Here is a 13,021-nt window from a genome sequence, read left to right on the forward strand (position 1 = left end):
AGGAGAAAAAGATCAAATGGAACCATACTTAATTTATTCATTGTATGAGATAAAATTTTTATCAATTAGATTCAACTTTACAAAATCGAGTAGAATAGCATTGAAAAACTATAGGAAAATATGCTTGGTTGTTGGCAATTTTTGGGAACTATCTTATTAAAATTTAGCAAAAAAATGGTTTGTTTTTAGAAAATTGTCTGTAATGATTATCCAAAAATATTTTCTATATTCTTAATTTTTAAGAATTGTTGTTTGTGTGACAAACCAAGCAAGTCCTAATTAATCATTTTAGTTTGAACAGGCAAAGATAACTCCAAGACGAGATTATACAATGAAGGCCTAAACAGGTAGAGTAGAATAACTATTTGTTAGCTAGTCAAGCCTAATTGAGCCCAATTTTGGATTATTGCATTGAACCATTTAAAAATATATTGCTTTCAAGATTTTCTTATAGTTTTTCGATCTCTGTCACCCTAAAACTTACTAGTAGTTTCATCTCACAGATGCACCAATTTTTCCTAAATCTCATACATGCACCAATTTGCCCTAAATGGACACTTGAACTCTCAACAATGCATTTCTGAAGAAGAGAATTACCACTTGCTCTAAACCCTTAAATTAGTTTAGACTATATGTGTTGTATAACATAGTAATAAATTCATCTGAAATAAATGAGTTTTTTTCCCGGAGTTTCTTATTCTTTTTGTTTGTTTGTTTTTTATTTATTGATAATATTTGCTAATTATACATGTAGTGAAATGAAAAAAGAAAAAGAAAAGAAAAGAAAAAATTAAAAGAGTATGTCACTGAAAGGAATTTTGAAAGCAACTAAAATTAAGATACAAGAGATAAATTTGGTGGTGCTTCCTTTCTAGTAGTAATAACTTCTTTATCTTCATTCACTGGTTAATTGGTATAATTTGTTCAAATTTTGATGTATTGAAAAAAAAATAAATAAATAAAGAAAAGAAAAGATAAGTTAATCATACAAAAAGATAAATTTGGAATCTACTAAATTTATCCTAGTTTCATAGTGGTGAGAAACTATTATTGAATCAAAACAGCTAGGACCATGTATATATCTTTTTGTTAGCAGCAATAACATTTTTTCTGTGCCAATTATTCCAATGGTTTCCCCTTTTCCAGGAGTAACATCTGTTTTTTCCATCCATTTGTTTGCCTAAAATTCAGCCACATTTAGCTTTCAGATAAATATATATATATATATAAAACTTCATAGCTGCACTTTGTTTCTTAGAGGTCACAACCATGGCTTCTTCCCATAAAATATTTGTCACTTTCATTTTCTTGAGCTCAACCCTAGCTTTTGCACAGACACCACCACCACCACCAGCAAAACTTGTGTATGGCTGTGATGTCGATGCGAATCCAGAGCTGGCTAAGTTTGCCTTCTGTGACCAGAAGAAGCCGATTGCCGAGAGAGTGGCGGATTTGGTGAAGAGGATGACATTGCCGGAGAAAATTTCAAACTTGGTGAGCAGAACAGGGGATTTGAGTAGAATTGGATTCCCATCATACGAGTGGTGGTCAGAGGCCTTGCATGGAGTCTCCAACACCGGTCCCGGGACACGTTTTGTTGATCCTGTTCTTGCAGCTACTAGTTTCCCTACACCTATCACCATGGGAGCTACTTTCAACGTTTCGCTGTTTGAAGCCGTTGGAAGCGTAAATTACCGAACTCATTACTCATTCTAATATGGTTGGAAAATGATTCTTACACCGAATACTTGCAGTAAATTGATAGGCCTATTACTTTTAATTGGTCATTTATGCAATAAATAAGTAAGTTAGGCTCTCTACCTATTTGTATTTAGCATAAATAACTGATAAAAAACTATTCGGTTAGACAATTCACTGCCAGTGTTCGTTGTAAGTATCACTCGTCAATATGGTTTGCTTAATTTTGACATGGTCATTTTTAAAGATAATTTGTCACTACTTGTGCAGGTGGTTGCGACTGAAGCCAGAGCAATGTACAATGTTGGTGTAGGTGGTCTGACCTATTGGTCCCCAAACATCAACATATTCAGAGACCCGAGATGGGGACGAGGCATGGAAACTCCGGGGGAGGATCCATTGCTGACAAGCAAATTCGGAGCAGCTTATGTTAGAGGTCTACAAAAGACCGATGAAAAAAACCCCGAAAAGCTCAAGGTCGCGGCTTGCTGTAAGCACTTGACAGCATATGATGTAGATGATTGGAATGGTGTTACTCGATACAAATTCAATGCTGTGGTACGTATATTTTCAATGATTAGTTATGTTTTGTTTTGTCTATGTGACATATATATGTATGTGTTTCTTCATTAATCATTTTTCATTTGTTGTGGTGATGAGTTAGGTATCAAAGCAAGATATGGAAGAGACATATCAGCCCCCATTCAGGAGCTGTGTTCAAGATGGGAATGCCGCCAGTGTCATGTGTTCCTACAACCAAGTTAACGGCATACCAACCTGTGCTGACCCTAAACTACTGAAAGATGTAGTCCGAGGCCAATGGAAATTAAATGGGTAATTCAATCATTTATGCTATCTCCACAAGCAGTAGTGTTATCATCATCAAAATGTCACAAATACGCGGTTTTTTTTTTCTTATGCTGCAGATACATAGTTTCGGATTGTGATTCAGTGGATGTGTATTTCAAAGACCAAAACTACACTAAAACACCAGAGGAGGCTGCAGCTTTGGCTATAAATTCAGGTGACTACATTTTGACATTACTGCCTTGGTTGTATTAATGACATGGTATCACCAACTGATTAAATACCGACACATAGTGACCCACTAGAAAATCACTTAAATAGTTGCGCACAATAAATGTTTATTAACTGTTTTAATCCAACAGGGTTGGATCTGGACTGTGGAGACTTCCTACTCAAACACACCGAAAATGCAGTGAAAGCTGGATTAGTAAAGGAGCCAGAAATTGATAGGGCTATCACAAACAATTTAGTATCATTGATGCGACTTGGGTTCTTTGATGGACACCCCAGCAAGAGTCCATACGGGAAGCTAGGCGCCAAGGATGTGTGCACCCCAGCGGTCCAGGAAATGGCTCGTGAAACGGCTAGGCAAGGAATTGTGTTGCTGAAGAACAATCCAGGCTCACTTCCTCTAAACCCCTCTGCTATCAAGAACTTGGCAGTAATTGGGCCCCATGGCAATGCCACAGAACCCATGATAGGCAACTATGCAGGTATACTGACACTAATGCAAAATAACATAGCAATCTTGAACCCCGAATCCTCTCCTGTGTCGTTTCAACCTGTTGTCTGTACTGTGCCTTTACTTCGCTTATGCAACTAATTCACTTTTGAGTCCGTTATGCAACAACTGCGTTGCATCGTTATTTCACAATGTTGCATTTTGTCACAAGACTGTTCCTAAGCATCTCTACTGTCTAAGTATTTGAATTTCAAAATCACCACTTATCGACATCCTGAATCATGTTTAGTTAATACATTGCAGGCATTCCTTGCTCTTATGTAAGCCCCCTGAAAGGTCTGTCAGAGTCGGTAAAAACTACGTATGTGCCTGGCTGCAATGTACCATGTGACGCGCCACAAATTGATGAAGCTAAGAAAGCAGCAGCCGAAGCAGACGCTGTTGTTCTGGTAGTGGGTGCCGATCTATCTATTGAAGCAGAGGCCAAAGATAGGGTTGATATTAATCTTCCAGGAAAGCAACCACAATTGATTTTTGAAGTTGCGAATGCAGCCAAGGGACCTGTCATTCTTGTTGTGATGTCTGGAGGTGGCATGGATATTCAGTTCTGTAAGGATAATAACAAAATACCAAGCATCCTTTGGGCTGGTTACCCAGGTCAACATGGTGGTGGAGCCATTGCAGATGTGATCTTCGGCCGTTACAATCCAAGTATGTCTGCTACACTCTTCTTTATTTTTGCAAATTACTTATCCCAACTTCCATTTGCTTTTGAATTCACTTATTGTTCCCAGAGCTCAATTACATACCCAAAAAAAGAAAGAAAAAAGAATGGGGTTCAATTAATTTTCTATTAATGATAAGTGACAACCAAGGTTGTTAAAATCGGGATTTTAAGTAAAATCGTTTTGGACTCCGTAGAATCGGAATCGTAGAATCGGATCGTAAATCGTAAGATTCTACCAAAATGTAAAAAAATAATTAAAATTAGTTACTTAAACAATAATATGTGTAAAATATAGCCATAATAAGGCCAAAATATCAATAATAATAATAATAATAATAATAATAATAATAATTCTAAATTTGAATATAATATAAAATAAAAATCAGAATGGAAAAATAATTCCAACCAAAGTGTGATGGGCATTTTTTTTGGTGGAAGGTTATAAAAGTTTTATAAATAATAAAGATATATATGTATACAAGCTATCGTTTCGGCTGAAGCAAACTGGCCCAAAGGCTCCAAAAAAAAATACAAATCAATGGCTTTTTTCCCTGAAATATTCTAGACATTGATAATGTACATGAGCTACAGCTTGGGCTGAAGCAAACTTTCCAAAGGCCCCAAAACAAATATACAAATCAGTTCTAGAGGAGTATAATGATGCCGGGCAAGATAAATCTTTAAGAGTGACTTTTCTTTTTCTTTTTTTAATTTTGGAATGTTAAGCAAATTTTATATAAAGAGAAATAATAATTACATTGTTCAGCATGGGCCAAAGCTGGCCCAAAGCCGAAGAAACCCAAACAACTAGGTAACATGAGCCACAACCTTAAGCCCACTTATTGTGAGGCCTAGTAACCCTAGCAATCCTCCACCAAAAGAACAGGTGAGAGCTTGAGAGGGAGGTAGCAGCCAACAACGATGGAATATTTCACCAAAAGAACAGATGAGAGGAGCCGGACAACAGCGACGGAAACTACCACATGCTTGTCGGCAACCAAGAAAAAGAAAAGAAAGATGCCTCCTATATATCATCATCACTTAGTCCGATGGTTTAGGTGGCGGCTAAGATGCAACGAAGCCATTTTCCCATTCCTTCATAGCTAGGTAAGCCTCCAATCGCGTTCCTTTGCAAGATGCTTTCTTATTTTGTATCCCATCCATCAAAAGAAGGAACCAGCCAACAAAAAAAGGTCTCAAACAAGAAATCAAGTAGAATCGATGGAATCGCATAGAATCGTGCGATTCTATGATTCTACCAACGATTCTACCGATTCTACCCCCGATTCTACCAATTGAGCGATTTTGCTTAGATTTGGATCGATTTTGAGTTCTGAATCATAGGATCGTGCGATTCTACGACTCAAAATCGCGATTTTGATAACCATGGTGACAACTGAAGGGAAAATGTAAGCGGTTTAAATATTTTTAGGATCTGTAGTAATGATTTTTATTAAATCAACAATTATTGAAAAAGATCTGACAGACAATTTTCTATCATCAGTACGAGGGTACTTTTCACTTTGCCCTTCAACACCACTGAAGCTTCAGCTTTACGTAGACCTAACAATGGATTGGATTTTTCAATCCGATAATCCGTTAGCGATCCGAATCCAATAATCTGTTAGCTAAACAAATCGGAAATGAATTTGGTCAATCAAGTTTGAATCTGATCCGTTGACAGAGGTGGCAATTCGTGTTTGTGGGTTATAATCATGTCGTGTCGATGTAAGGGTATTATACTAAACAGGTAACCCAAACCCGACCCATTTAATAATCATGCCAAGAACTCTCAACATTAATCCAACCTGTTTCGTATTAACCCGTTTAGTGAACTGTTTATCAAAACGAGACATTTAATATTTAATTAAATAATTGAAAAAATTTGTCACAAGTAACCCAAATATTCAAAATAAGAAAAATCATAAGGTGTAGACAATGTTTATGTTGAAATGACTTAATTATTTATAATAATGGGTTTAAACAGGTAACATATTATATATGTCATATTCACGATTATAACATGTTGAGTTAAATGAGTCATAAACGGGTTACACTGGTTGAACCCCTCAACCCTAACCTAACACTATTAAGTAAATAGGTTAATCGTGTCAACCTGTTTATGACCCGAACCTGTTTAAAGTCAATCCAAACTCACTTATCTCGTATCATATTCGAGTCGTGTTGGCGGGTCGTGTTGTAATTTTTCACCCCTAGTTGATAGGCCTACCTCTACGACTCCAAAGGCAAGTTTATAGAATCCTCTCTACCACCCTAGTTATTCCGTTACGTATGGAAAAAATAATAATAATAATAAAATAACGTGATAGACATAGTTAACGTATGTAAGGGCTTCCTTATCCCAACTCTAATTGGATAGAGCATAACTCTATCATATCTAATTAATTACAATAATCATCAAAATCTTATTGTTATTGAACTCTAGGATTTTAAATTATAAAAGACCATATCATATTAAATAATTACATTGAAACCCCTCCACTACCCAATATCCACATGTATCCCCAGAAAAATTAAATATTGTCATAAAGGATTACTTATATCTTATTTTCCTTGAGTAACCAATTTAAACCTTATGATCATTGAATCAAATTCTTTACAAAGAATTTTCAAAAATAAATATTTTTTCTAACTAAATAATAAAAAAATAATTTAGTAAACATTTTAATAAAATGTTCTATCTAGGTTTGATCAAACTTATTAAATTACATTAAGGGAATATTCTCTTACTCTTATAAAGAATATAGATTCCATGTTGAGTGTTTGTGTTCCCACAACTCTAAAATTAACTACCCAAGATACCGTGGGATTGATATTGAAAAATCTAACACATTGGTTAATCAAAGTGACCACAACCGAATCATTCATCCACTAACCTTGCAGAATTTAGAGTTTAATGCATTTGGTAGATAAGAATCACATCAAAATAGTGATAGAAAAGTTCAATGTAGTCCCAGCACACAAACATATTAACTTAGAGTGAACTACTCCAAAGGTCGAGACAAACCATCCTAACTTTTATCACAAACTATGAACAATATCAAGGGTCAAGAAACTGGTGATCTCAAATCTCCCATGTGTAAATTTCATTCACACACTTAAGTCACCTATAATGCAACTTGAGGTTTATGATGTATCTCATGCCAAAATATGAAAACCCAATGCATGAATATTTGATTTAATAATAAGTCATGTTTATTAATAAAATGTTGAATATAAACATAAATACTTGGATTTTAGAGCACATAATCACAACAATCTCCCACTTGCACTCAAAGTCAATTACTATTACATCTGATACCTATCACTTCTCTAGGAAACTTAAAAGCCCGAGTACGTAGAGTCTTAGTGAAAGCATCTGCAAGGTTATTCGCAGATGCAATCTTAATGACAACAATATGAACCCTCTATCATAAGCTGATACTTTCACTTAATATGCTTTGCCTTCTTATAGAGATTGTGCCATTGGTATCACTCTAAACCCTAAGAGAAATATCTCAAGCCATACTACCTCTTTAGCTTCTTCTAAAGCTGCTATGTACTCGGCCTCCATGGTGGATTCTGTGATGTAAGGTTATTTCATGCTTCTCCAACTAATGTTTCTTTCATCAAAGATAAACACATATCCAGAGGCAGATCATCTAGAATCCTTATATGACTAAAATTTAGAATCTATATAACCCATTGGAATTATATCATCACCCTTATATAGCAATTTGTAATCTCTGGTTCTCCTTAACCGTTATCTAATGCTTTTGTCCAAAGTGGGACAGATATCTGCTGACCATGATAACTACAAAATAGATATCTAGTCTAATACAAAGCATAATATACATATATAAGGTTTCTTAGTATTGGAGCGTAAGGGATTGGCTTGATGTGCTCTTTCTCCTCTGGTGTCGTAGGACACTGTTCTTTGGAAAGAGCAATTCCATGTGTGAAAGTTAAGAGAACTTTCTTGGAATTGTGTATATCGAACTTGACTAGAATTGTATCTATATAGGAAATCTGAGATAAGTTTAACATTCTACTCTAACGATATTAGAAAAAAAAAATCCTTATAATGTAACTGGGTTTTCCAAGTCCTTCATATCAAACTAATTGAATAAATAAATTTTTACAGTTGACAATATTCCTACATAATTTTCAATGAGTAGTATGTCACCAACATATTAAACCAAAATCACCACCACGCTTCCCTCACACTCCTTATATACATAAGGCTTGTCTAGATTTTAATCAAATCCAAATGATTTGACCACCAGATTAAACCAAATCTTTTAACTACAAAATGCTTGCTTAAGTTTTTAAATAGACTTATGCAAATTGCATATCATATGCTCTTGTCCCTTTTCTATGAACCCATCTGGTAGCATCATATAAATGCCTTCCTCTGTAAAATCTCGTATTGAAATGAGCTGCAATGGATAATAGAATAAGCATAAACTTAAGCATGGCTATTGGTGCAAAGGTCTTCTCGTAATAAATACTCCCTTTTTGGGTAAACTCTTTTTGCAATAAACCTCGATTTGAAGGGTTTAACCTTCCTATCCAATCATATTTTTCTCTTGTAAACCACATGCACTTTATGGGTTTAATGTTTGTAGGTGGCTCAACAAGCTCCTAGACTTGATTGGAGTACATAGACTCCATGTCAACCGTCATAGTAGTCAGCCAAGTCTCGAGTTATAATTATCCACAACCTCTTCATTGCTGGAGGGATCTTACTCTTCTAGGATCAATTTGTAAGACTCTTCTAAGAGTGTCAACCTATTAGGTGGCCTGATAACATTCCTACTACGTCGAGGTTCTAGTATAATAAGTGGTTTTAAAGCTGTGATATCACGTGTCTCATTGTATGTGATACCTCCGAATTTCCACATGTAAGTTGGCTAGGTCCACACCCGAAAACACGGGGAAATAAAAAACAATATGGCAATAAACAAAGGGGTATTACATTATATACACAACCGTCATATCCACTCCTCGATTGATTGGTATATCCATCATTTCATCTAAAACAACTCTGCTTCAAGGCTGGGGATTCATTATATAACCCTCATCGGGGAAAACAACATTTATGCTAACAAACACTATTTTACATAGGATCATAAAATGAATAACCTTTTGAACGTTTTAGGTAGCCCACGAATAGAAAAACATTTGATATCGATCCTATCATCTCAAGATTTCCTCTCAGCATGTGTCGGGCATCCATATACACAAATTTTGTAAACTAGGCTTGCATCCGGTCCATAACTCCTTGGAAGTTTTAAGAATTGCTTTAGATAAGGATAAGATTCGAAGATAAACCACCATCTCTAGGGCATGGCCCTAAAACAATACCTTATCGATCTTGCCATGTTTAGGAAAGTTTTATTCCTTCTTTTTGCTGCACAATTTTGTTGTGGTGTGCTTGGTACAGATGTCTGAGATATAGTTCATTTTTCTCATAAATGATCCTTAAATCCATATATGAGAGATGTATTTTGTTTCCAGATCCGATCGAAGAGTTTTTAGGCTTTTACCCATCTACCTTTTGCTTTCTGTGTAAAACTCTTTGGATTTATCGAAGGACGTAGACTCTTGATGCATAAGATAAGCATAACCATATCTTAAGCAGACATTAATGAAAATGATGCAAATACTTATATCATCTTCCAGTCCTGACACTCATAGGACCATTTGCATATGTATGTCACAACTCTAGTACATCTTTAGCTCTGTGCGCCTTAGCTGTGTCTTTTGGTCATTTTACTGTCTAAGTAGAATTCGGAACCAGAAAAATAAATTTTCCATTTTTCTTTAGCAAAACTTTTGAATCAAATCGTACTGAAAAATCAAATTTTAAAATAGCTGAAATAGAAATCAAGTTTCTTATACTTTCTAGTACATCAAGGTAATCTTCGAAAAATAAATTCCTACCATTTATACTAATACTGTTGCTAGCTTCGCTTGTGAAGCAAGATGAAGATAAATCTCCTTATCACTCAATTTTTTGGTGATCTATAACCCATGCAATGAATTGTAAACATGATTAGTGGCTCCAGAATCTACACACCCAGTATCTTTAGATCCAACCACATAACATGTCTTGTCAGTGAATGAATGAAGCATATTTTAAGGTGCTTCTTTGTTAGATACACTGAACAATTCATTTTCAGTGTACTTCCTTTCCATAATGGAAACAGTTTTCTTTGGGCCTAACTTGCTTCTTACCCTTAACCTTAACAATTCCAACACTAGAACCAACTTCTTTGTGGTCTTGGGTGTCATTAAAGCTAGGCATAGAAGAGAACTCTTAAGAGAGCCCAATGTGAAGATTTCTTTTACAATTAGTATAGTTTGGTATTGTTAATTTGTTGTCCTTAAGTATAAAAGCAAGTGGATTGAAAGCATTCGACATTTGAAATTTATAAACATTTATGCATAAATGAAAATGCATATATATTCAAAAGCAAAAATTAAACTTTAATTTTCATATGGTCGCTCAATGGATCTCTCTAAACCACTTATGCACTGAAAACATCGATAATCACAATCATTGTAGATATATATTCATTTATACTAGAGCTAATATGGACATAGCACTACCGAAAGATCATGTCACTACCTTGATTAGACAAACAATTTCCACAATATCCTACTATCTATGCATCTCATGCCAAATGAAAATGGCAACTAATTAACCTTGGCCTCTAAGTGAGAATACCTTGTTGATGCGGAGTGTACTCCCACTTAGTTAGGTATATATCATATTGTAGAAGTAGTGCAATTGAATAGGGTACGTCTTCTAAGGTAATTGTCCACATTCGATTGTCGTTGGTAGTGAGGTATTTATTTCACCTTTGCTTAATTTCTTGAGCTATAAGCTAATCCTACTCTTTTCACAAAAATATTTGAAAATATATAATTTTTTTAATTTTCAAAAAATCAAATTTTCGAACATAATTTTGAAAGTGTTAATTATCCAAAAATACCAAAGTAACTAATTATACTTTTGTTTAGTTGAAAATTAATAAACACGTAACTAGAGTTATTCATAGATTAAGTGTAGCTGTCAAGCATATAACATCACGTGAATATGCAGACAAATAAAAATCATGTTATTACTTACAAAAAAATTAAAAAATTAAAAACAAAAAATCACGCTACAACAAAAATGGTGCAAATCCCCTCTCATGGCTGGTTAGAAACCATGATCTTTTTATGCTTTCAAAATCCTCCATGAAAAGCTTCAATTTTTATCTTGTTGAATCTTTTCTTCAACTCTTCAAAAATTTCGACCCTAAACGAAGAGAATGTACTATAAGGCTTTCTCTTATACTCAATTAGAGCTTGCAAATATTTTAAACAAAATAAAAATATATTACTATAAGGCTTTGTCTTATACTCAATTAGAGCTTACAAATATTTTAAACAAAATAAAAACATGTAAGTCCTATTTGGCGATAAGGACACCAACCTTTATTTGACTAGCCCTTTACAACGCCACCTCTAATAAAAAAAAATTAATTGTTTTACTTTCCATGATAAATCACATTATGGTAAAATAAATCAAAACAGAACTATGAGAGAGAGAAGTAATTAGCATGCAATCAAGGTTAAATATATACAAATACATGTATATATCCATGTAAAAAATTTAATTATAAAACTGATTGCATCTAAAACAAATATATTGTATACATTGCGTGAGAATGAGTACAACATGTATTGTATGAACAGAGCACATGATATAATTTTCAACATACAAACAAATAGAAGAGTAAAGTACATTATATTCATTAGGAGATTTTCATTTACTCCTACTCATTGTTCAATTCGACAAACATGCTTCAATATATATGCTCATTATTTAAAATTATGAAATCGAGAACATCACTAGGCTTCTCTTATATTTAAAATACATGAATTGATGTTTAACTTAACATTGCCTTCCAATGCAGGTGGAAGACTACCGATGACATGGTATCCACATACATACGCAGAACAGCACCCCATGACAAACATGAACATGAGAGCAGACAAGGCCACCGGATTCCCTGGCCGGACCTACAAGTTCTACACCGGACCAACCATCTACTCATTTGGGGATGGTCTAAGTTACACTCCTTTTGTTCACCAGCTAGTTTCAGCACCAAAGGTTGTCAAACTTCGCTCAGGTAAAAAGAGTGATCTTAAGTCCGTTGATGCTACCGGAAAGGTTTGTAAGAAGTCATCTTTTGAAATCCGATTGAGAGTTAAGAACAAAGGGAATATGGCTGGAAGCCATATTGTTTTGTTGTATTCGACACCCCCTCCTGTACATAATCCGCCACTGAAGATGTTGGTGGCCTTTGATAAGGTCTTTTTGAAACCAAAGGGACAAGCTGTAGTAAAGTTCCGTCTAAATATGTGCAAGGACATGACTGTGGTTGATGAGGAAGGCAATAGAAAAGTTGCCGTGGGACAATATCAACTTCAAGTGGGAACTGAGAAACACACCATGAATGTGAAGCTCTAAATAGGATTCTCAAGAAAGGGTGGCTCAACCATAAGGCAACTAAGGCAGCCCGCTAAAGACCTTAATGTGAGAAGAGGCCTATAAAAGTGATCTCATTATATTTGTATTTATTTTATTGTAAATATGATAAATGTGTAAACACCACATTTTGCCACACACCTCATTTTGCTTATTTTTCATCATCTGGACTTCAAAAGGCCCATTAGTTAGTACAATCAGAGAGTCCCAGAGTCTCCATATATACCCCCAAAAGTGGAAATTTTCACTCCTAATCATTCTTAGTCGATTTTGCCACCCCGATTAAAAAAATTGCCCCTAATTAAATCGAGCCCCAATTGGGATTTTCACACTCCTAATTTCACTCTTGGTTAATATAAAGGAGTTTTGTAGGCTCCAAATCCACACCCAAAGGTGGAGTTTAATCATCTCACAACATTACAAATCATTTCCTTTGTTAGATTGGGTAATTGAGTCCAAATCGTGGCAAGATTTTGACTTGGGTTGCCCTAATTTTGACTCCGAGCAACATTGGAAGGTCATAATCCCTCATCAAATTCGATCAAGTGATTCAAAACATTAA

At 35.0% G+C, this 13,021-nt stretch overlaps 1 protein-coding gene across 1 annotated transcript; it reads left to right on the forward strand.

Annotated features, from left to right (window-relative positions):
• Positions 1 to 1,282: 1,282 nt before the first annotated feature.
• LOC132298756 (beta-xylosidase/alpha-L-arabinofuranosidase 2-like) lies at positions 1,283 to 12,591 on the forward strand. The gene is made up of 7 exons (XM_059795125.1): positions 1,283 to 1,686; positions 1,969 to 2,256; positions 2,363 to 2,532; positions 2,625 to 2,722; positions 2,868 to 3,218; positions 3,491 to 3,898; positions 11,885 to 12,591. The coding sequence occupies exons 1-7, from the start codon at positions 1,465 to 1,467 to the stop codon at positions 12,439 to 12,441; spliced, it is 2,094 nt and encodes a 697-aa protein (XP_059651108.1). The 5' UTR covers positions 1,283 to 1,464; the 3' UTR covers positions 12,442 to 12,591.
• The last annotated feature ends 430 nt before the right edge of the window (positions 12,592 to 13,021 follow it).

Source organism: Cornus florida, unplaced genomic scaffold (genome assembly GCF_030987335.1).
Source record: "Cornus florida cultivar Cherokee Brave unplaced genomic scaffold, ASM3098733v1 CherokeeBrave_3.0.0_Hap2_Chr03, whole genome shotgun sequence".
NCBI lineage: Eukaryota > Viridiplantae > Streptophyta > Magnoliopsida > Cornales > Cornaceae > Cornus > Cornus florida.